At 41.3% G+C, this 25144-nt stretch overlaps 1 protein-coding gene across 1 annotated transcript; it reads right to left on the bottom strand.

Annotated features, from left to right (window-relative positions):
• Positions 1–752: 752 nt before the first annotated feature.
• SERPINE3 (serpin peptidase inhibitor, clade E (nexin, plasminogen activator inhibitor type 1), member 3) lies at positions 753–21844 on the bottom strand. The gene is made up of 9 exons (XM_010583431.1): positions 21784–21844; positions 21200–21493; positions 16530–16763; positions 15051–15248; positions 10267–10465; positions 9083–9183; positions 5602–5688; positions 3214–3297; positions 753–793 (listed from the first exon to the last, which is right to left on the bottom strand). Exons 1-9 carry the CDS (start codon positions 21842–21844, stop codon positions 753–755), a joined length of 1299 nt encoding a protein of 432 aa, XP_010581733.1.
• Between the last annotated feature and the right edge of the window lie 3300 nt (positions 21845–25144).

The raw sequence follows: 25144 nt of genomic DNA on the forward strand, positions 1-25144 counted from the left end.
GCATTTTTCTAGATGCTTTTAGCTTCATTTGGTGTTCTTCAGGAATGTCCATTCTATGTTGTGTTCACTTAAAAAAAAAAAGTAAAATAAAACGTAGTAAAGGTAGTACTGCTACCTTTTTTGGCAGTAATATTTGTTTGGTCACTGACTGAGGGGTATTTCTGCTTCCTACCTGTTCTGTCAGTTTTGAAACAGCTTCTCAACTTGATTTCTATTTGACAGCATTTTGCTGTTTGCTTGTTACCTTACTATCTCAGCTGGATTATATCTAAGTCTGGGACCAGACTGAATCTCAATTTTGTTCTTAAGTTTTTGACTTCAGGACAGGGAAATAAAGTTGTGCGTGAAAAATAACATGTATCACAAAGCTTTCTTGTGGGATGCTTTCTTTTAGACGACCTACATACTCTGCAACCGTCAAGCTGACTTTAGCCATGATGAAGTTAAGCAGAAGCTGTTGGCCCATATTATTAAACATTTAGGTGGCAAAATCTGTTCAGTATTTCCTCAAATGTTTATATGCTTACTTTCTTTGCTGTAGTTGTGCTGCTAATGATTCCTAGCCAGCTGTAAGTTTCCAACAGCATGTACAAAGTAATAAGGTAGTGGAGGGCTTGTTCACTCTTATTCCTGCAAAAGTGATGTTGTTTAAAACAGTGTTTTTAATAAATAGATATAATGTAGCCTTTAATTTCATTGAAGGAAAGCTCACCATAGGAGGAATAGAAGACAGCATATTTGTCTAGTGTTTATTACGAAGGATTTGTAACTCTTCCTATAAAGAATACTGAACCTGTAAATGAAAACAATATTAACATTATTTCAGTTTGGGATGATATTTTCAAAGTGTAGTACCGTTTACATACATAAATTAAGCACAGAACCAGCAGATTTGTGATTATTCACTGCTGGTATGGAAAAATGGACTGCAATTGCATGCTTGCCTTAGAATAACTTGAACATTTATGTATTAAAAATGAAAAGGCCTTTCCAAATGGTTGGTAGCCCAAACCAGAAATTTTCCAAAACCTGAAACTGATCCAGACCATTGGCTAAAGAACCACTTTTGAACTGAGCACAACAGCCTAAATTCATTCCTTTGTCTTGATATTGTAGTTACAGAAGAGATTATTGCAACCCCTTGAATGAAATCACTGCCTCAGATTGATTAAATCTGTGGTTCAGTTTGCATTGCTGTTACCTTGCCTGTCCTTCAAAAGGAATGCATTCAAACCTGAAATTCAGATTAAAGAAACCCAAACTTTTTCAATTATTTCAGGCAGATCTATGCTATTTTAAGTCTTGGAAAATATATTTTTGCTATTACTAGGAGACTGATGCAATGAAGACTTTTGATCTACATAAAGACTCATTGTGATCTTTATGGGGATAGTAACTTTTAAGTACCACTAGGTTAATAAAATGTGTTAAAAGCAGATCTTGTATACCCTTTCCCCTGTTCATACCTGAACAACTTCAGTCACCAAGTCTGAACAAACAAAATGACTCAATGTTTTCACAGTTTTCACTTTTTGCATTAAAAAGCTTAAATTATAGAAATCTATTTCTGATTTGGAGTTGATTGGAAGGTATATATTTTTTTATGCTTCACATAAAAATCCTGGTTTACAATCTGATTTCCTTCCTATTTATATAATTTATATATATACTATAAACTGAGCAATTTTATTGACCGAAATCAGTTTGTTCTTAATCCTGAAGAATCTGTGGCTCAGGTTTCATAGATCAGCTTTCAGTGACTTTTTTTTTTAAATTCTGTATTTGCCAAGTAAAAATACTTTTATTCATTGAATGGTAATGATTGCCAAAGCATATTTAAAATAAAACCCCCACCAAGGTAGTGCTTTTCTCTTTAAAAGATGTGTTTGCATTTTGGTCAAAGTTTAAGGTACAGGTTTTTAAAGCAGAACGTTGTGTACACCAGTATTCACTGACTAAGAGAAAGGTGTGTGTTGCTTGGAAGCAGATAAGGAAAATGATTCTCTTGGTCTTCTTGCCAGGCCCTAGTGTTTTACTGAACCCCATAAATGGCTATATGTTCCCTGGAAATCTAAATGGACATGAGAGAGAAACTTGGTGGTTTGAAGGATTTTTAGGAATACTTAACGTGCAAGTTTACTGCATTGCTAAGAAGGGTAAGAGTTGTTGGAGATGGCCTGGTGCTTTGGGGGAGCAAACACCTGCTAAATGGTTCATAATGCAGTTGTTCTTTATTATTGCCAATGAGCTATATGGTATTTCCTTTGGCAGAGATTCTGGAGTAACTTAGATGACTGGACATCTGAAATGAGACATAGTCTAATGCTGAAGCCAAAAGAGCGCCATGATGCTTCACTCTTCCAGACATGCTCTGCAGTTTTGTTTGTTTGTTTTGGGGGCTGGAGGAGCTTCTTAGCAAGAAAAAGTTTTCAGTTGCAAAAGAAACATGTATTTTTTGACAGCTCCTTGCAAAAGTGAAGATACAAGTTAAGCTTTTTGCAGAGCTAAGTTACCTGATTACATACAGTGAATATCCATGGCTTTTGATAACCTGGATGTCTTATGAGGATATGAAGTAGTAAAAGGTCCAGATGTGTAAAACTACCTCCTTGAAGGTGTTGCTATTCAAGATACGAGGGAGGAGAAATTTGCTTCTGCATATCCTGAGCTGTAGCTGGGCAAAAGATTGTTGGTCTTCAGAATTTCTGAGCTATCTCCCTAGAAACTTCTGAGGTAGGAATTAATACAGGGAGTTTCAGGTCCTGGTGCCTACAGGTTGCTGTGTGCCATCTGTGTAGGCATAAGTAAGTTTCATTTATAGGGAAAGATTTCTATTTTAACTTCAGATACGAATCCAGCTGATCAGCCCATTTGTAATTTGAATTACCCTGTGGAGGTTGGTCCCTAATCCTGGGGCATTTAAGATCTGTAGGACCTTTCTAGTGCCTATGATTATGGTAGAAATCTTTTTGAGCACATACTGCATATACATAGAAGAGGCTAATCTGGCTTCCCTGACTTCTATTACTATCATGCATTCTTTTTAAAGAAATTAAACTGTATTCTTTATTCTTTAAAAACCCTAAACCCACTGTTTCCATGGTTGTTGAAGTTTCCTGAACTGAAGAATGGCACGCTATTTACAAAGACCTTGTTACTGATTTCAGTGCTACTTGTGAAGGATTCAGCTACTGAAACACAGAGCATGCATACCTGTATTAGCTTGTCTCAGGAAAAATGTGAAAGGTCTGTCTGCTTTGAAAATAGGCGTTCGAGATCTTTTTAGTAATACCATTGCTGTAATGCAACAAAGAAAACATTAGTAAAATGTGTCCATTTTCTTCCCACCTTCTGCACAGTGCCCTCGAGCTCTGATGTTTGAGTATGCTGAGTTTTGAGTTCCTCCTCTGCTTTCAGAATAAACCAACAATTTTATTCAACAGTGAAATCAGTCTGGGCGAATGAACAAGTCAAGTGTTGTGAGACTACCTGCAGGTGATTCGTGTGTATTTCATTGCTGAAGTGACTCTGTCTGGCTTTGGATTTCAAAGGTGATGTAATTTTTTGTTGTTATCACAGCCCTAACCCTGCTGAAGTCATATGATGCTATTGCCTAACCCGTTAGCCAATTCCTAGCTATGCTGTTCTGGTAAAAAAGATAAGCAAGGCACAAATGTAGTCCTTTTTCTAAATGGGAGACAAACAGCAGAGAAATACCTGTGTCATCCTGGAATTTCTCTGTCAGAGCTCTCAACAAAACCTAAGTATCCTTGATCTCCATTTATGACTGTCTTTCCTCTCTCTGGTTGTGGGTTAATTATTAGATGAAACAGAGTCCTTATGAATTATGATGGCTCAGCTATTATTAAAATACATCTTGTTTAAATAAATTCTCCCTTGTAGCTACATAGTATTAAGAATATGTTGTCAAAAAAACCCCAATGCTAAAACCCCCAGATTTGGATTATTTTTTAATGAGCATTTAAAACAATGGAATTAAATTGAAAATTCAAGTAAGACTCAGTCAAACTAGTTTGAGTGGCACTATTTCAGTGCTCCTAAAAAACCTGCCTACTTCAGCTTTCAAGCCACCGTGTGACTAGTTCCAGAGCTTTTAAAGTAAACAATAAACATAGTTATACCTTTTAAAATCAGCTTCTTAGCTTGGTCTGGCTGGAGTTAAGGAAAGTTTTGGCATTGGTTTCAATGGGATAAAGGTCTGATGTCTGATTGCTGTTACCCTTAGAGTTTGGTATGTAATTGAAGCCACCTAAAAGCTTTTATTTTCTGGGAATTACCAGAAAAATTACTGAAAATATTAATTCCCTGGTAGAGGTGAAAATTGTCCTAAAATTTAAAACTGTACAGCTCTGCAGAAAGGTTAACTTTGTTACATCAAATATGTGCAGCATGTGTCTTACTCAAAGTTGTTGCTAGAGGAATCCTATACTAAATCAAGTGTCCTCAGGTTCCTTTCAGCATTGTGACCATGGGGTGTCTGCAGTGAGGGGAGGTGTACCTCCCGGGGCAGCTCCTGAAAGCAAGGAGGCCAGTGAGGAGAAATGGGAGAGACCCAGGTCTTGCCCTGACCTGCAGTCGAGGACCACCAGCGTTTGCGATGTGCAGTGGAGCACATCTGTAGTGGGCACAGCCCAGGGAAGCAGAAAGGCCAGGTGTGAGTAACGATCACCCTTCTGCCGTGCTGATGTTTGAACAGCTTGAGGACACGTTCAGCCTCCCAAGAGGAGCAAGCAAGTGGCAGTAATGCCTATGTAATCCACGCCGGGGTCTAGGGCTGCTTTTTGTGCTGACTTGGAGCGTCTCCTGAGGCTTCCAAAAGGGAAACAAAAAAAGAGGGGCCTTCTTTGATAAGGCTCATGTGACCAAAAAAAGAAGAAAAAAAAAAGGGGGGGGGGGGGTTGCCCAGCCCCGTAATTTTAGTTCCCCTGTTTTATGTAAATCATGATGGAGGATTCATATTGAGATGTCATTCAGCTTATGAAGGTCATTTATTGACTCTAGTCCTTAGCTGAGGTTTTACTCTGAGTCTCTTCACTCAGCCACGTGGGGCTGCTCACGTGGAAATGATCTGTTAGCAGAAGCTACTGCACATGAAGGTCACGCGTCAAAGTGTGTAAGAAACAAGCCTGCCTTCATCTTCATGAAGACAAAACTTTCCCATCATTACCTTCAATACTACCAAAGAGATCATCTTGAAAAAACAAGCCCTGTAACAGTTCCGGAGCTATAGATAAAATGTTAGTAACTGTTTTTCATTCTTTGCTTTTATGATCTGAGCAAACAGATTTAGCCAACAGAAAAATAAGTGGTTTATTTTCTCAAACTGGACTTTCCATGAGCTGGTAAAGCTGGTTTTCACTTGCATCTTTACATATCAGCCAGAGATCAAAAATTAAAGAGTTCTTATGAACAATTACAAAGGCGAAATGGAAGCGTGTTAAATACAAAAGTTTAAATTTAGGTTAGGCATACATTTAAATGCTACCATGCTTCCCCCCGCCCCCCAAATAAAAGGCTAGTAGTTGTTTCTGTAGTGATAAGCTCCAGAATTGAGAAGTAAAGTCTGTATATTTGATTTACCTGTAGCTCCTGATGCCTTTGTACCATCTTCTGTTATTTCAATCTCTGCTTTGTGAATAGCTTCTGAAATATAAAGACTATCTTGTCCTGCAAAAACCCAGAAATTAATATTAGTAGTTATTTTCTGAATTTCATTGTGAACAGGTTTTTGCTTTGTTTGTTTGTTTTAAATTCAGAATGCTTTTACCTTTTTTTTTCTGCAGAATCTAAGATTTCAGCTGGGCAACTAATTCAGTCACTAAAACCAAACTGCGCTAAAGGCTGGCTGGGCCAAGGGATTCCAGTCCCTTGGCATTTAGCTGGAGCAGCAGTAAGTGCATCGTTACCTGATGCTGCTGGACAAATAGTGCTGTATGCCTGGCCTCTGGTCTATTCCATTTTTAAAAAATGAAGCAAAAATTTCTAAAATATTCTGAAGATAGCACTGCTTACAAAATAATGCTTAGTGGAAGGAATATAATTTTAAACAATGTTTAGCTTTCAAGGAATTCACTGCAGTAACATGAAGTACATTGCGCTCTACCTCACTACATGTGAACTGATGCTGAATACATCACGTCACATTATTAGCTTTTCTTCAGTCAGAAATTCCTTTCATTGGTTCCTTCAGCGCATCACATTCAGAAAGACAGCACAGTATAAACCTGCCTTTCAGTTGCTTTTTCTGTACCTGGCTTCTGCATTAGAAGATCCTCAGTTCTAATTTTGACATGACTCCTGATTTTTTTGTACATGTGCCTAATACGGGTGAGTGTGGACAGCCTGGGCGTCTAAGCTAGCTTAATGTTATGGACTTTTTAGCTCAGCATGTAGCTGAGATAGTATGACTACTTTGGTTTTGGAACAGTGTGACCTTATATGTGGGGAACTTGGAGAATAAGCTAAAACACTCATGTGTGTCTTGAACTTCTCTGCCTAAACATGTCCTTTTGCTTGTTGGTCCAAGTGCCTCGACTTTGATGTGAAATGTGGATCCTGCTTTCAGACAGGCAGTGAAGTTCTTAGGAAAGAATCACTACTGTGAATGCAAAGTTGGGGTGTTCTGCTTAAGGGCATTTCTGCTAGTGACTACTCATCATTCAGATCTGCTTTCTAGTTTGGGGGAAGGGGAATGACAAGATTTTGACTGTGTGTGCATATCGGTGTAAACCTGGAAGAGCTGTGGGGTGTCCTCCGGTTTCTGCTGGTGGAGCCAGCTGCAGCCTGGCCCATTTCCAGTGATGTCCAGTGGTGGGAGCTGGGTTCAGGCTACGGAAGAGCATTGCTTTGACACAATATAGAAACATCTTTAGAGTGAGATAACGCATGAGAAAGGCAATGTTCGGTTGCTTTAGGGAAGACAGTGTGTCTTGGATCTCTGTATTGCTGATGGAGGGAAGCAGGTCCCTTGACAGCGTGAGCAGGAATTGCGAATACCCTCTTCTCCCTCATTTCTACCCATGTTTACCTACTCTTTCATCTTTATGACTTTTTTTCCCACTACATGGACAACAGTGGACTGAATGCTGAATGGGAATTACTAGTTTGAGAGGCTTCCAGGTTGTGGTGGAAAGCAAGGTTACATGGTGAAAGTCCAAACTAATTCACACCATGGAGACAAGGAATGAATTAAGGAACTGTTGGAAGGGAAATTGCAGAAAAACCGCTCTTCAGGAAGAGACAACGGGACTGTGACATAAAAGGGAGCTTGGAAAAAATTGGATCTCAGAAAGATAGCAAGGTGAGTGTTACAAATCTGCTTCTCCCCAGCTGACTGCGGAGGGCAGAAAGTGGGGAAGGTTGAGAGGTTTTTTTCTTTTGTGTCTGAATCTGAGGATCGAGTCTGACATACAGGTGAAAACAAGGAAGTACTAAAAGAGCATTTTACCCATTTCTATCTGAATTTTGTACGGTCAAAAATCTGGGATGGAAACAAGACAAAACTGAGGAAAGGCAGATTTTTTTTTAATTAGATAAATCTAACTTATTTTGGAGGAAAAAGAATAGAAGCTTTCAGGCATAAAGAAGCTATTCCAGGTCTGAAACGAAGTAACATGTTTGTTTGCTAAATGTGGTCTGAGAGTAATTATTCTGAAGATTACGGCTTCTGCTTCATATGGAAGAGGAACTGAAAACTTACCTGTTCTTTTTCCAACTGTGTCTATTGGTTAAATAAGAGAGAAACCTTCCTTATAAACTGCCTCATGGAACTTCTAGACCGCTATAGCTATAACCCTACTATTACGATACGTAACTGAGTAGTGTGAGAGTAGAACTGAGAAGGGCCTCAACATATCCTTTAATCCCTAACCCCGCCATGGGCAGGATCAAATACTTCTGTAAGCCTTACCCTGTATGACAAAAGCCACTGAGTTGTGTACATAGGAAAGAAGCTGCTAAATGAGTTTTTTTATGATGACGTTCATTTCCTCAAATTATTTATCTTATTTAACTAGACATTAACTTTATAAAATACATCCTTGTGCACTTTATCAGTATATTAACATTTGTTTGCAGTAAAAAAAGCAGGAGGCTTTAACAAAAAAGTGGGCAGTAACAAATTATTTTAATGTGCATCTCTTTGCAATTGAGATATATACCGCAACAGAACAATGCTATGTTCAATTGTAAAAGCGGCATTAAAAAAACCCATAAGTAACATGCCTTCTGAGGTTCATCCCAGGAAAGCAACCCTTCTGTAAAAGTAGGTTTGTCTGAATTGGAGGAATTTCATTTATTCGCTAACACATACAAGAATTGCATGAACTCTGCATCTCTCCGGGCAGCTGCCACTCTGAGTCTTTGCTATGAGCAGGAATGACTATGCTGAAATAATTTGTGTTGCTGGAAGTAGTCAAAAGAAAAAGAAAATATATAATTTGGATTCTTTTTCTGTTTAATATTAAATAGGGATAAAAATTTTCCAAGGAGTGGAATAATTTCAGACTTCCAAAACCAAGACAGTTTACAATCATAACACTAGTATTTTAGCAAAGAGAAAGTGTAATTTAGTCCACTGGTTACTGTATTAGCAAGACAGCATAGCATGGGCATATGCCAATGTTGTTTGCCATGTCAGGAATTGGAACACAGACTTGTTGGATCAGCATCCCTAACTGTTAAATGACTATTTAAAAACACAAATAGGAATGCAAGTAGTACTAAAGCATCCTAAATTTCTGAATAAATAACCATTTTCCAGGCCTATACTGTCTTGACAATTTTAATCTTGGAGAAAGATTAGAAAGGAGAAAAAGAAGAAGAAAAAAAGCAAGACCAAAACCACCCCTGTCCCTTTCAGATTCCTCTTTCCTATGAAACAACAGCTCAAAATATAATTGCCAATAATAAAGTAGAACAGTTAAGTGTGAATTGTATTTTAGATTTTCACAGAGGAAGAATTACAACTAGTTCAGAAGGCCCAGGTCTACTGAATCATTCAAATGTAAGAGTCTACAACTATTGGGTCAGTGATCGTTTTTTATTCCGTCAAGCCTCTTACCTGAAATGCCTTTAAAATTAGCAGTGATGGGATCAAATGCATCTCTAATTCCCAAGGCAGAAAAAACTGTCTTTAGGTCAAAAACGCTTTGAATACTGAACCTGAAATTAATATGATAGATTTTATTTAAATGCGGGATTTGTAGTTTCATAGAGTTAAAAGGCGGAACAGATGCAATTTATTTCAAGCCTTTGCATTTCATCCATCTATTTCTGTGTGAGCCCAATGCGTTCCATCTGATTAAGTGTACTTTGCAGAAAAGCAACTCATCTTCACCTGAAGACATTAACAGAAGGAATCTCTCACCTCAAGCTATTGCAATCAGACTGCCTCTCACTCTTCTTGACACGTGAACTCTGCATTTCCCCAAGTGTCCTCTTTTAAACAATCTTTTTGGCTGTAGCAAAGGGGTCTTTGAAACATTTGTCAAAGATTAGCTTGGAGAAAAGGAATATTAATGTACAAATTGTTTTTCAGCGCTTCATTAACGTGAGGAATGCGTTGTAAGAGGTGCATAACGAAGCCCTTCCATGCTGATCCATACAATAGGTACAGCCACAAAAGGCCCTCCTGCACCTGATTCCTCCTGCTATGCAATTTCATTTGAATGGATGATAGAAAATATCTCCAGGATATGTGCATTTGCTAGCAACAGCGAATGACTAATGTGGAAAATGGATTGCTGGAACTTGCTTTGTGCACAGAAAGATGGGTGTGACTGGTAGGAGGCCCCAAGTTCTTTGTTAGAATACTTTTGTAGTACACTAACAAGGTGTAAAAAGAAGCTATTGTGTTTTTTATAAAGGCTGTATATTTATTCTTCCTTAAACAAAGAGAAAAATGGAGTGTGGGAAAGGGCGAGGAACATTTTCTCTTTTAGATCCTGTAAAGGATTGTAATACCCCAAACAAACTTGAAGGAAAAGCTGTAGGACCAACTGAAATACTTTTTTTTTTTTTTTTTTTTTTTTAAAACAGCACAGAGCATACCAGAAAGTTTTGGCATTCCCAGCTCACCTCTTCATGGCTTAAGAAAGGGTTAGAGCTTTTCTGATCATGTGATGAATAACAAAACCAAAAGCATCTCACTTGATTTTGCCTCACACATTGCTTGTGTCACTGCTATCACACACAATTCCGACCACTGAAGTAGTGAATCCATCTTGGAGCACTAACATTGCTTACCTAGGTAGAAAAATGTCCATCTTTGTTCTCTTTAAGCCGTTGGCCCAGAGGGTTATGGTTTTGGCAGAAAGGTGAGGCTCAATCTGGGACAAAGCTGTTCTTTTGTGGCTGGGAAGCACTAGGAACATGCTGAGTTTCTCCCCCAGGTAAGGTAACTCGACCACGCTGAAACCCTCCAGAGCTGCAGTCTGGAACTGGCCTGTGGGTGGGCAGATACAGATCTTATTTCATCATTCGAGTGGGGAAAAAAAAAACCCCCAAACCCAGAACACAAGCCTGGGTCAGCAGGAGGTCCAGAACCCCAGGGATGGATAGAAGGGCTTGTCTCTAAGGCATGGGCTCTTGCAGCCGGCTCAGGCTGCTCTTACGGCACGACAGTAGCTCATCTAAAGAGAGCTGATTGTGTCAAAATAAACAAGCAAACACACACATAAATAAATATCTATATACATCTTGGCAGGAAAATGCCGATGACCGTAATAGTACCTGAAGAACTGTCTCAACTGAGCATGTAGTAGCTGTCCTCCTTGCTCAGAGTTTAAAAACATTACCGAGGCAATGACAGTAACTTTATGGTGACTGTTCCTGCAGTGCTTGTTCTTTGAATAAGCTTACTGTTTCCTCTGTGATTTCCATGTAATACCTTTCACTAAAAATTCACTACTAGAAGAAATTACAAAAACAAAATGAGGAGCGTCCTAGTGAATTAACCGAAACCTACTTTGCCTCATGTTTCCATCTTTACTACCTTTAAAAATCGGTTTTAACCTTATTTCAAGAAACAAATAGCTACATTAAACAATAAAGTAGTTAGGCTTATGCTTATTTAAGCACCAAATTTCTTATTTTTGAAAATACAGGCCTAAATCATATCAAAATTGGTTGAAGGTTATAAAAACTGGTTCAAAAGTAAGAGCTGGTGGGCTTCTGAACTTGTAATTAGCTATGCAACAATTTGTAACAGCCATTTTAAAGTACCATTTTAATTCCGTATTTCAGTGAACAATTAGTCCATGTGTTTCTGATGGATTCTGTTATACACTAGAACAGATTCAATTATCACAATTTTACTTTCTGATTTTTTCATTTTCTAATCCAATAAATAGCATTTCAGAAAGACTCAGCAATAGATAGCAGGCCAGGAGTGAAAACACAAGTTGCAAGCAAATGACTTACCATTGCCATTGCCGCAGGCCATCCAAAATATTTAATTGACTCCCTCTTCACCCAGCTGTAGTAGTTGTATCTTGTAGCTACTCACGCTTTTTGAGTCAGTGATTATAAATAACAGACTATAGGTAGCTCGTGTTCATAATACCTAAATATTTGCCAGTAAATAAGTAGCTATAGGACATTTCAAATGTTTAGTGTACAACGTGTTTGTTTTGCAGATCTGGATTAAATAGGAATCATTAAGTGTTGATTATTCTGCTAGATTAAATTTTAGGCTCTTCGATTAACCCTCCCGCCATGCAACGTGGAGTGGGAACTGCGCTGTTAAAACCACCTCCCAGCGCATGGATCGCTTTGCCAAGAAAAGATCTTCTGCTTTGTAACAGGCAAGCAGGGAAGATTTACGTTTGTAGCACACTGGATGTGAGTGGGTGTGCTGATACTTTGAAGTCAGCACATTGTGCACAAAGGTTATACAGATCTTATTTGTTAATTAGAAAGAAAATCAAAGACTTGAGATTATTGAGTCAGAACGTTTAGCCTTCCTAACTGGAACTGTTTTTGAGCACCCCATAAGAATTATATATATATGCTAAATCAGTATTCAAATATAGTTAACAAATTGCTTGAAAAAATGAATATGTAACATAGCTGCAGTGTTTATAAGGCTTGTGTAAATAGTAATGTTGACATTTTCTTGGAGCAGTGTTAATTGTCCCCAGGCTGATTTGTTCTGTGTGGCCATGTTAAAAGGATAAACACTTTTGTAAATGCTGAGATCGATAACAGGCCACAGCTAATCTTTCTCACTCTGTGTTTTTATCCTGGTGGTAGACAGCTGCTATAATTTGATAATGAAGGAAAGTTATCTCATGCCTCTGTTTTGCTGTAGTAAACCTGCCTTTTGTATTAATTTCAAACTGATTTGTTAGAAATGTTTCTAGCATTTCCAGGGACAAAGATTGAATTGACCCTGTCAAATCTGACAATCAGCAAATTTTAAGCGATCCCTCTCATTTCAACTTTCCTCAAAAGTCTCTCCAGCTGCAGAGGGCTCACACATTTCAGACTGAATGAGAAGGTAATTCCAGTATTTTGGTTAACTTCCTTTTTCTGTGCGAATATTAATATAATTAAGTATTTAACTTAATATTTAAATATTAAGTAATTAGTATTTAATTAAGGATAATAGGATGGAGTTCTTGTGTTTAGGCAAGTGGTCAGGCAAGCACAACTAACGATTTCACATCAAGTTTGCAAGGGCTTAGGAGCAAATCTGTGACCAGTCTTCAGCTCAGCTGCTGAATTCCTGGTCTCTGCTCTCTACTCAAGATCTCTGCTTGTATAAGCACTGGCAGCCCCTGCCTTCAGTCATCTCATTTCATCCCAATTATTTGCTGGAACTGATGGGAAAGAAATAATCTGATGAGGTAGCAAAGGATAATGGTGAGGTTTCTAAAGGAAATGAGGAAAGAACAGGAGGTATTACAACACCAGAGACAGAAACAGAGTTTAAACTACTTGAGAGAGAAAAGTAATAATTCTGGATGATCACCACCCCAGAATATGAAAAGAACTTGGATATGAAATTGCAAATTTGTCAGCAAAGATTTTTAGTAGACCTATAGGTTCAGTTCTCCGCCATGACTGGAAAACAGGAGTATATTTATAAAGAAAAAGAAAACTATCTGGGAACTTTTAGGTCTTCGTTTGAGATGTTTTAGAACATACTCTGGAGAAAAGAACAATCAAGTCACAGTGGGAAATAGAAAGGGAGGTAAATTGCAACATCAGGTAGACCCTAGCAAACGAATCTATAAGCTTTTTTTGACTTGATAACTAACTTGATAAAAAGGCATAGATCCCACCATCTAGTTTTAGATAAAACATTAAACATCATTTCACTATGGCACTATTTACAGGTAGAAGTGGTGGCAATTAGAGCAAGAAATGAAAGGCAGCAAGCAGCCCCTTGAAGGGGAAACAACAATGAGCCAAGTTAAAGGTCTGGCTCCCAGGTTCAGAGGAGGTTACCAGTGGCTTTCCAAAGTATTGCCAACACTCAAGACTTTCATCAAAGACAAACAGGTTACCATGATGACCGGAGTGGTAGAAATCAAACGATGGTCCGAAACCACAAAAAAAGTTTGTACCTATGGAGGTTTCCCTCCCCTTGATATACCTAGGACTCATCAGCTGGAAAAGATGGAGAAAGAAAAAAGATCCAGGTGGAGTCAACCTTGAGTATCCACCCTGAGCTCATTCTGCAGTGCACTACGCAAGGTATTTTCAGCAAGTCATAGAAATACTAAGAGCATTTTATTGAGCATGGGTATGACCTCATTAAAAGTATTATGTACATTCCTGGTCACTTATTTTCAAGAAAGATTAATTTAAATTGGTAAAGTGCAGAAAAGGACTAGTAGAGAATTGGAGTAGCTGTTTTTTTAATAGATTAGAAGAGCCTGGCATCTTCAGCTTAGCTACCAGGAAATTGAGAGGCAACTTGGTGACTGGCAAATACATTTGGGACTAAATATCAAAGCTGAAGAGAAACTATTTAACTTAAAGGATAAAGCTGGCATGATGCTAAAAGATATAAATTGGTCCTGAAAAAATTTAGACTTGGAATTAGGAAGGTTTTTACCCAAGTGCAGTTCTGAAATTTAGGGTAGAAGGGAAAGGAGCTTTTTATGTTTTGAAAGAGATTGTAGAGCTAAATGGAAGAATTCCTGGTGGCAGAAAATTAAGCCTACAGCATGAGTTCTTCTGTCAGTAACCCGCATACTCTAGGCCTTTGAAAGGACCATACACTATATTCATATAGTATACAAATAAATGTTTGATCTGTATTTATACTGTTTTAAGCCCATGCTGAGAGCATCTGCTGATTGGGTACAAGTGCCGTAAATTTCTCACCCCTTTGTTGCAGAATTTGGCCCTGAAGATTTGCAGTTTTACCCTAAAGCCTTGGAGAAAAGCTGTGACCAGAGACAGGAGGGATGGGGGTGCAGTGCTTGTGCTCCTGGTGACCTTATCTTCTATCTGGTGCTCACAGGCTCAAGGGACAGTGATCGGGCTGAAGGGCACAGAAATTTCTTACCCACCCCACAAATCAAACTGGTAGGAGCTTGGTCTTGTTTTAGTCTTAACTGCTCCTCTGTCACGGGATCAGATGTGCCTCCCAGGGTCCTCCCTTTCTAGGCAGCTTTATTTAACAAGCTCCCTGCTATTGCGAAGGACTTTGTATACCAAGGTACCTCCAGTCTCTCCTGTTCCCTTCCTCTGGCACGTTATCTCGGTGCCTTTTGGCTGTTTGCTATAGCTGACGAGTTCGTTATGGAGTGCTGGGAGGTGTTGGTCTGTGAGGGATGGGTCATGGACAGTAGGTATTTTAGGACCCATTTTGAACCCAGGATCTATTTCAGAATTGCCTGGGATTATAAGGAGTCAATTCAGTCACCCAGGTGGTCTCTTTGTTTGATGGGATTTCTTCTGAGACTTCTCCAGGCTGGGAAAATAACACATCTTAGTGTGGTAGCTGTGGAAATTAAATAAGTAAACCTGTTCCATGTTGTACAGAAGAGCAAATATGTATCAAGGACAGTTACCGTAGTTAACGTCGGCTGTGTGATGCATCGTGGGCACTTTCAGGGTTGAGCCGTCCGCCGTGGTAAAAGGCAACATCTGCGTATCCATAAAGGAAAACTTCTTTTGCCACGTGCTCTTGAAGTACATGGTGCTCACCAGGGCAACCTGGCTGAGCGGCGACCCGGCGCTCTCCAGCGGCATGCCGCGCACGTCCCCATCTGCAGGGAAAAGAGGTGGGGAGGGGGACACACGCCGTCCTACTCCCCCAGGCCTAAAGGCCAGGTCTCTGTGAGTAAATAAAGCACGTCGGGACTGCTCTCCGTCCCTAAGGGCAAGAAGGAGAGCTCACAAGGCACCGCCAAACCCTCTGCCTTCCCCTCCCTGCCGGCACGTGGACCTCGTTGGGGTTGCCTGTTGGTCCATGCTGTCCCCCGAACCAAGCTCCAGTGAGTCCATGCCAAGGGCCAAAGTCGTGCCAGGGCTGTGCTACGCACTGGACCGCGTCGAGGACAGCAGCCCGGTGCTCAGCGCCGTGCCCTGGCCCTAACTGGGCTTCTAGCCTAAGTGTGCCCACACATCTTTGGTGCCAGAAGTCCCTCATGAAATGGATTCGTGCTTACAGATTGCTTTATGAAGTAACAAAGCTAAATGTAGCTCATATCCTAATTCTCTCTCTCTCTTATTCAACTGGCAGTTCGACTGATCCTGCTTTGGGTATCTCAAAGATTTTTGAAAGTGTGATCCACTTTTAATTCCTCAGTACTCATATGTGTATCACAGTGTGAACTCCCATTTTAGTTCCTGCTTCTAGAGCAATACTTTTCTATTATGGATCACTTATTACAGTTCATTTGAGAAGGGTAGAAATTATTTTTTTGATAGCAGCTTTAATGTGTGTGTTTAACGTCACTTTACATGTTGATGGCCAAATTAACATTCATGTAACTGGAGTTGATGGGGCAAATTGGGAATTGATTTGGTCTGCTGCTTCTAAAGACTTAGTTTTTCAATTATTTTTTCATTAACACAGAATTTAATTTCATTACTTTTCTTGCTTGTGTGGAAAGTAAGTTTGTTTTATTTCCCATTTTGACTTTTTAAACTCAGAGTCTGATTGCTGAGCTTACGGCCCTGCCTGTTCCCCGCAGCAGCATGAAAGCATTCAACACAGCAAACTCAGTCCATGGGGAATTTGGCTGCTCCTCATTAAAACTGAAAATACTGCAAAGGATTGCCACTTTAAAAATGAGAGGAACAAGGCCAAGCGGTTACCAGCTTGATACCGCAACCTCATACTCACAGATTCAGACCTATTCCAGCTCTTTCCTCACATTAGAAACGAGCATCAGCACAAGAATTAGATGTTGCAGCACTCAGCCTTGGTTTGGACAACACAGAGTGTGGCAAAAAACTTTATCCTTGGTTAAATACAGGTTCTCTCGTTACTCTTATTTTACGTTTTATTCATGTGCAATCACTCTCACGGGCTGTTACGTTACCTCCAAGGTTACCGGTGATCCATTCCTGTATTTGGGCAGCGGTTCTGTTGGGGTCAGTGAAGTTGCTTTGCTGCAGGCTGCTGTTTGCCCATCGCACAGCATGTGCAGTGAAGATGGGCGAGAGCTGCACGCCGGCGTCCACGAAGAAGGAACATGCCAGCTGAACCGCCGTGCCTTGGCTGGAGTCGGTCTCTCCTTCGTACACGGTGTGCAAGAAATCCTGGACACTTTGATCTGCCAGGCGAGAGAGAGGGAGAAAATGCAATTACCATGTTGAGGCTAAGGACGGCAGACCTTGCACCAGGGCTCAGCAGCTCTCAATTCCAGTGCTGGCACCGGTGTCCTCTGAAAGTTAAACCACTGTAACAACTGAAGCACCCTTGACTTCATGGGTTATTACTGTCAAGCACTACCGTCAAGGACGGTGACGCACTGGGCACGGGAAAGTACTCTTCGTGTTGCTGTAGAAATCACTCTAGCGCAGATATGTCAAGTGGCCAATTTTGCATCAGGCTCACACCTCTATCCAAACACAGCTCTTACGGTTCATAAGGAACATTATTTTCTTTTGGGAGGTCGCTGGGTTCCCGTCAGTAAGACCCAGCGCCTCTGGCCGAGACTGGCTGAGCTGCTGATGCCCCAGTACCGCTGTCTCCTCCTCCTGCCATTATGGATGTCCCCCACCCCAGAAGGGCATCTCCCTGACTGCCCCACGTCTGTCTCTGCTACCCTTGGCCCTCATGTGTTGTTTTGTTTCTTCAAGGATGGTGCCCCAAACTGGCCCAGTATTACAGATGAGCCCTGGCAATGCTAAGTAGAGCTGATAGGTTTCTTCATGTGTGTTACAAGCAACTCTCCTCTTTATATAACCCACAACAGTGTCAGCTTTTTCTGAAGTAAAATTATATTTCCCATTCAATATTCTTTTTTTTTAAATTCCTACAAGCCCTCAGATCCTTTCCTAAAAATCTAATCTTTGGCTTATTGTTCCCCAATTTGAATGGCTGATTATTCCTTCTAAATGTAGAATCTTGCACTTGTCCTTATTGAATTGTGTCCTATTCACTTCACACATTTCTCCGATTTGCTGGGATCCTTTTGAATTCTATTCTGATCTTCCAAAATGCCAGTAGCAACTATGAGCTCCATGCCATTCAAAAAGTCAGTAATGTAGTCTCTAGTTCATTGTCTACTAATGCAAAATAGTTGAATAGTGCCCCAGTCTCCTGTTCCTGGGGAGCTCATGGTAGTTCATAGGAATGGTTTGGGTTGGAAGGGACCTTTAAAGGCCATCTAGTCTGACCCTCCTGCAATGAGCAGGGACATCGTCAACTAGATCAGGATGGTGGTGGCTTCTGTGGTGGGTACAAGGTTGAGGTGTGGGCCCAACAGGAACATGAGTCATGCAAACTTAGGGGATCTTGTGTTTTCAAAATCACAAAGTTTCTAGTAGGCTCCCCCGAAGGGTGATTTAGCAGCCGTTTCTGGCTGTCATTACTTTGCTCACTGTAGTGGTTTGTGATGGGATGGTTCATGCCGAGGTGACCTCCTGAGGCCTGGGACTTGCACCCAGCCTGAACGATGTTGATGGGCTCTGTGTCAAAGCTCCTCAAACTTTGTGTGTTTGCGGTTCAGCCCCTTTCCCATATCCCTTGTGCTCTGGAGGAGACTTGCCTACATCCAGCCAATAAAAATCTTTTTGAGATTGTTACTCGCCTTTAAGACGTTTCCAGCAGGTTCCTCCTCCCATAAATAAGCTTCCTCTGAGGACTGGGAAATGTCTGGAGCTTGCTCTTCAGCAGGACAGCAGTGTCTCTTGGCTCTGCAGGACCACCAGGATGTCTCTGCTTTCCCCCAGGGAAAAGGCACCAGATGTCCCAATTTCTGTGTGAAACCTAAGCAATAAATTGCTGTCCGCTGTCTCCAAGAGGCGTCTGTATTGTACCCCTCGCTTCTCCAGGGTGCCGTACTCGGCTCAGGTGCTCCCCTGCCTTGGCCTGAAACCCTGGTGTGCCCCGGGCAGCCCTCAGCTATCTGGCTCCCCGTGGGCATGGCTGGGCTCGCCGTCATGGCCCTGGCTGGAAATTTTGGTTTTGACTCCAGGGAGACCTTAGGCAAAGGAAGGCATCACCCAGTTTCTCCAGATGCCCACGGGTACAGGCAGCACTGGATGGAAGCCAGGCTGGGCTGCCAGCCGGGACCTGGGGTTTTGGGGTGGCTAACCGGGGTAGGATCCATCCTGCCTGGACCACCCTGCCCCAGGCTGAGCGTCGGGTCAGGGGCAGCATCGTCGGGAGCCTCCAGCTGCCAGCCAGGTCCCTGGATCGTCGGGACACTTCTACTGCCTTGCCTCAGGTTCTTGATGGGGGAAAAGGGAGTTTCACGTCTACTGGTTTCTACCACCCGAGAATCCGGTGAGTGTTTTCTTACCTAAGAGTGCTCCTTCAGTAACCTGCAGGAAGACTAATCACCTGTGGGAAGTTTTGTATTAACATTTAGATCTATTACCCTTTAAGGGATAAAATACTGAACTACTTGAACAGATGTCAAGAAAACTCACACGGCCCGAGGCGTAAAGTGCTTTTCTCGTGTGTTTTGCATTAGTGCGGGAGCATTTGGCAAGCTCTCTGGAGGACGTAAGAAATCAAAGATGGTAAATTGGAAGCAGATGTTAACGTGAGGTGGGGTATCCTGAGCTGGTAACTTCAGTCCTATCAAAGTGCTTAGCTAACCAAAGTCCTGAATTCTTACTCGGAAAACAGTTCAAAATTGCTTTAGAATACTCTACCCTTGATAAAATAAAACAGCAAGAAGAAAGCATTTTAAAGCATGTCATTTTGTCTGTGCTGTCTAGAGAGACATCCCTTTATACATTGTTTTTCTTAGTACTAGAATAAAGGTGAACAAATCTTCCAAACATTAAAAGAAGATTACAAGTGCATGTAAGAGCGGATTCTCCATGAATAGTGAATGAACCATCAATGTTTTCATTGTTTTCAGCCTACTAAGATTTTAACCACATTCTTCATTATTGTTTAAGACAGACCAACAGAAACATTAATGCAAACATCTAATGGAAGAAAGGAATTTTACCAGATATGGGTACATATTTGATTTGGTTTTACTCATCAGATAGGAAATTTGATCTAAGCATTTGATTTATTCATTTGATTTAAACCATTTGAGGAAGTGGTTTCCTTCTCTGTCACTGGAAATGTGCTGTTATAACCAATGGCAATAGATCCCATCCTACTTTATTTTCACATTCATGCGTTAGTATTATTGAAAGCCAAAGTGCATGTGGCTTGTGCCACAGACAACTGAAATGGAGATAAAGTGTCTGCTTGATATGATGTGCCACATGAGAAGAAGTAAGGCAGCACAAGAGAGCTGGCAGGTTATTAACAGCCTCTGCACTTCTCGTCGTTACGTTTTGTGTGGAGAGCTGTGCCTGAATTTCACTGTGCAATATTATTTTTAAGGTTTGTTCTTAATAACTGAGCCCCTAATGACCAGAAGTGTCAAGCAAGGTATAATCCTTGTATGAATTAATGTCGTTTAAAATTACCCTACTGAATTTACAGAAACAGGAGTCTTACAGGCGAGGCTTCATTGTATCAGCTGCTCATGATACAGGTGCGCCGTCCTTGTGTCAGTACACGCTGCTGTATCTGTGTATATCAGCCCGAGGTGGCTCTTTCTGCTGTGTTGGGTTTGACTATCAATGCTATACAGAATGGTAATGGTGATTGAGGCAGGTTACGGCACAGGACGGTGAAATTGCTGTAGGTTTTGTCTTCATATGCTGAAAGTAAATTTTATGCTGAGAAATAGCAGTGTCATCTCTATACATAAGTCTTGTATGTAAGCTGCAAATTTTGAAGATGAGGCAGTCATCTGCTTTTCATAAACATTGTGCCCATAATGTAAAATAGTTTTTGACATGTGATGTGAAATGGTAGGATAATCCAGAGCTAAAACGAAAACAGCATCCTTAAATTCAGCTGACTTAATGTTAGATTTTAAGACATCTGCCTTTTCCATATCCCTTCCAGATTCCCAGTGAGTTTTTATTTTAGCCTGCTTTCAGGGAAAGATGCAATTGCACCATCCATCTGTCAATGTATATATCGCTCTGCCAGTCTCCTTCTAATAACTTTTCATCTTTTTGGCCAGTTGTAATAACATTAGAAAAAGGTGCAAAGTCTTAGAGATAATTCAATTTCTATAGGTTTCATAAAATTTGTTAATGGGCTAGGAGAGAAAATGTAAGTGGGATAGGAGAGAAAACGACTGTCCTCTGCCTGGTACTTCCTCGCAGAGGACACAGAGGAGGCCGGGACACAACGATGAACCTCTGGGAAACCAGGAACAATTCTGCTGCTCGTGGAAGGAGCTTTTCTAGATGTAGTTGTATTTCAGTGCAGTAAAAGAGTACGCACTGCTCAAGAAAAAAGAGGAATATAATGCGTATCAAATACTCCCTTGAGTTTCCTTTGTCCAGCTGATACCTGGCTATCAAAGATGGAGAAAACACTCCTAAACTACATCTTGTAGTGAGACAGAAGACAGAAGTTTAGTATGATGTGTGCAATTGCTGTCTCCTTAGTAAAGCTGTGAATTTATTGCAAAATGTAAGACAAGAAGTATTTTTTTAAGCAGTACATTACCATGAATGTTGTATCCTAGGGCATCCTTCAGCTCCGTAAAGGTATTTCCTTGAGCTCCGAGCTGCAGCAGCTCCAAAGAAACAGCCACGCTTGCTGGAGAGACTACCAGATTGGTTCTGTTCTCTGCTTCGGATACATGCCGGTAGAGATTGATGGCAAATTCAGTCTTCAGCTCTTTCAGCTCATCATAGGAGATGCAGTTTCCTTTGGTTAACCAGCAGGCAGACAGGATATACGCAGAGAAGAAAATGGGCAACATGGAGGCGAGGGGCACTCTCTGCCAGATAATCATACCTGCAATTAATAATAAAGATCTATTTAGAAAAGCAATGGGCTGAGCTGACAGAGGAACGTTCTCTTTCCATCAGTGTTAAGATATCACTTGCAATAGTAATGATCACTGTTAAAATACTTGTCAAGGTCTATCCAGTAGCTCTTGTCCTAAACCCCCCCAGGTGTAGGGACATGCTGGTGATGCTGGTGACTAACAAGAACCGAGTTTTCCAGAATGCTGTACCCATATAGGATGGTCGGCCATTACAGTGCGTGGAGACACAGAGCCCCTTGGTTAAAAGGTCAGCTACCTGCACGCCTGATGGGACACCTTAGTGCGGTCTCCGTGCTGCCGAGCACCCAGAGCTCCATTCTGGCCCCAGCAGAAAGGGGGTCACATCCAGCACTCCCAGAAGGAAGACCACCCCTCGTGAGGTGCAGGTATCTAACTGGAGGTTCCGGTCTGGGCTTTAGATCCAAGTTGGCAAAAGGCTGGCTTCAAATTTCTCCCCCCAACCCCGATATTGCTTCTGTGAAATTTATCCCAGTGAAAAAAGGTTGTATTTGCAAAAGGCTCCAGTGCTTGCAGCACAAAGTCACCACTTTGGATTTTTATGGGAAATCGAGCATTGGTCAACGTTATATTAAGAGACACTTAGATTCACATTTAAAGGAATAATGCTAAAATGACAGAATAGCTTTCTTTACAGAATTTCGCCTTTTGAACATCGTATGCAAGTATATTTTAAAAAATACTGCACCTTCTTTCACTTCAGGATTTCCTACAAATCTTTCTCCATGCCCTTTGCTCTAGAGAGCACCTCTAATGGCTCGTATTTACTCACAGTTAGCTCTGTTAAATTGTCTTGCCTTTCTGTGTCCTTCTGGGTGTCTGAATGGAAGCTGTCTATGTACGTCTTGTCTCCTTCTTTAATAGGTAGTGGAGTAAAGACTAAGTCATGAGACTGCGTTTAAAGGGATAGTCAGTGATCAGAGTCTCTGTCGGCGATGTCTGTACCACTCTGTCCAAATTCCTGTAGGCTACAAGCTCTATGGAGAGCCAGGCAAAGCAGCATGCCACTGACCAGCAAATCCAAGGCAAGGAACAAAAAGGTACACATGGAGATACAGTCAGCAACTTCCTTGCAAGCCCTGCTCGAGCCTCATGAGACTTGTGACCTGCTGGTACCAAGCAAGGCATCTCCTATCTCTCTTCCCACCCCCCTCCTTCTTTTATATGAATTCCATTGATTCCTCTGCCACAAAGGGGAAGAGAAAGGGCTCTCTGTGTACCAGGCACGCAGCTATTTTTTTTTTTCCCCCACTTTGAAACCTTATTCAGAAATCCCATGCAATTAAAATGTCTTTATTTGCCATATTTTTTTTTTTTAATGCCATCCCAAATAGCAAGATTTTCATTCACTCTTTAGTTTCCAGGAGGAAAGAAACAACAAAGCGGTGCACTTGAAGGAGATCGAATGAGGAAGGGGTCGCTTTGAACGAACCAGAGGCAGAAGACCTGTGGTTGTGACTGCTTTAAAAGCAGTTGGCAGCGGTTCATGGATTTCTTCATGTGACGGGATCAAATCCTGACCATCATATTCACAGGTTCAGCCTCACAGCTTCACAACGGTACCTAAGGCAAGCAGGGTTTCAGCTTTAAAATGTGTGTAAAACCGCAGCTTACTGATCTTCATAGAGTTTGACATTAGACATACCCTTAGCTATTTTGCAGCATACATTCCTGTTGCAAATGGGAAAGAAGACATGGGGGAAAAGGTCATTACAATCAAGCAATAGTGTTTAGGTGCTACTGTTTCATTCTTACAGAGAAGGAGCAGCCATACAATTGAATTAGGGCCCAAACGAGAATGAAGCAATGGAACTCCCTTATCTGCACTTGTGCTGGTCCTCTCTTTCTGCTCTTTTGAGAACATGACAGAATAGACACTGGTACTGGGGTCTGGCTCAGGATCCTGGGGTTTAGACCACAATCCCGCTAGGACAGACAAAGGGCAAGAGTTTGGCCAGTCCCAGTCTTGTACAACAGACAGGGATGTGGCTTTTGCCATGGATTTCAATGGCAGTATCCTCATGCTGAAAATTACATTCAAGCTTAAGAATTTTGCTGAATGAGGACCTCTCTGCAGAAGTTAACATTTATAGTATCTGCTGGATTGAAGATGTATTCAGAGGGAATGAAACGGAGGCCACCAAGTGGAGCCCTCGAAGGACTCGAAGCTGTTGTTAAATAAATTAGCTCTGGTCACTGGTGAGGACTGTACAGCTGGATTTGATGTGATGTTCCCAGAGGCTCCAGACCCGGTAAGACATTTCCTCTGCGTCCTGCTTGGTACTCTCCTGTGGATTTATTAAGATTTGGAAGAAAGATAGGGAGCCCCTGAAGGTTTTAGGCATTACTGTCAAAAATTGACATTCAATTCCCACCCAGCAAAAATGTTGCTGTTCAGATTTGGGATAAGTATTTATGGAAGATGTAATTGAAAATTGGATCCAGTGTAAATGTGGTGCAGGGCAGCATAGTTTCTGTGGGAAAGGGGGAAAAAACCATTCTGGGTCATGTCTCATCCCAGAGGGGACTTACTTAGAAATTGGGGTGTTTGTTTCAAACCCTCCCTCTCTGCACCTGATTTAGGAAAGGAAAGCTGTGGAGGAATCTTAGCAGCAAACCCAGTGTTTGCAGACAAGGAGAGAGGACTTAAGAAAACTAAAAATGAATCAATGCTGTTCAAAGCAGCCATGGGGAATAAGAAATGTGCTTTACAGATAATGAATAAAAAAGAAAATCCATTAGTGAATGATTAGAAGGATAAAAGGCAGTAAAGTAAGAAAGAAGGAAGAGTCAGTGAAAGTAGCTGTGGCTAAAAAACAAGTGATAAAATACTGGGGGAAGGGTATGAACATTTATCATGATCAAGGCCAGACCCAGAATTCTCACGCCCCTTCAGTTGAGCAGCCTAAGTTTTAAGTTTCTATTCCCCAAGCTGGGATCCAAAGCTGAGAACTGGGTGTCCAAGGAGAAGCTGGTGCCACGTGGGGTGAGTCAGAAAACTGAGCTGGCCAAGTGAGCCCAGGGAGCCAGGAGCTGAGCTGGCCAAGTGGGGGTAGTTTGGGGCATAACCCAGGGGCTGCAAACCAAATAGGCCAAGTACAGAAATTCCAGGTCAGAAAAAGAGGTGTCCTGGACCTACAGAAGTGTTAGGATTGGGCTGCTGTGGAGAAAGGGAGTTTCTGGCTCTTTTTTAGGGTTTTTTTTTAGAGTCTTTAAACTTGCCTGTGTCCTAGTTTAGGCATCACATCCTTCTTTGGGTCTTAATCTGGCTATGCATCACAAGGTACTGGAGAAAGCACTGATAAATTTGCTAGCACTCATTTTATTTTTAAGATGTTGGAAATGCATTTGAAAAGGAATGCAATTGATTGATCCCCAAGATAACTCTTGAAAGACAGAAAGGGGCAGAGGTAGCAGCTGTATTTTGAGAAATTCTTCCTGACATTGAGATAGATAACTCACACTGCCTGTGTGGGAAATAAGGAAAGGCACAAACTGAGGATGCCTGGAGAGAACACAGCATGGGGGTCTGCGGGTAGGAGAGGGCTGGAGCACGGGGTGCCGTGTCTCCGTGGAGCTCCTCTGGGCACCTCTAGGAG

This window comes from Haliaeetus leucocephalus, unplaced genomic scaffold (genome assembly GCF_000737465.1).
Source record: "Haliaeetus leucocephalus isolate CR32 unplaced genomic scaffold, Haliaeetus_leucocephalus-4.0 Scaffold897, whole genome shotgun sequence".
Lineage (NCBI taxonomy): Eukaryota > Metazoa > Chordata > Aves > Accipitriformes > Accipitridae > Haliaeetus > Haliaeetus leucocephalus.

What these genes read in the sequence shown, in the direction of transcription:
- SERPINE3 (XM_010583431.1), bottom strand. Translation starts at nt 21,844, where the DNA reads ATGGAGCTCTGGGTGCTCGGCAGCACGGAGACCGCACTAAGGTGTCCC. An exon ending in CCTAGGATACAACATTCATG is followed by an intron (nt 16,764 to 21,199) that starts GTAATGTACTGC and finishes CTCGCCTGGCAG; the next exon opens with ATCAAAGTGTCCAGGATTTC. An exon ending in AAAGGCATCAGGAGCTACAG is followed by an intron (nt 3,298 to 5,601) that starts GTAAATCAAATA and finishes GTTGCATTACAG; the next exon opens with CAATGGTATTACTAAAAAGA.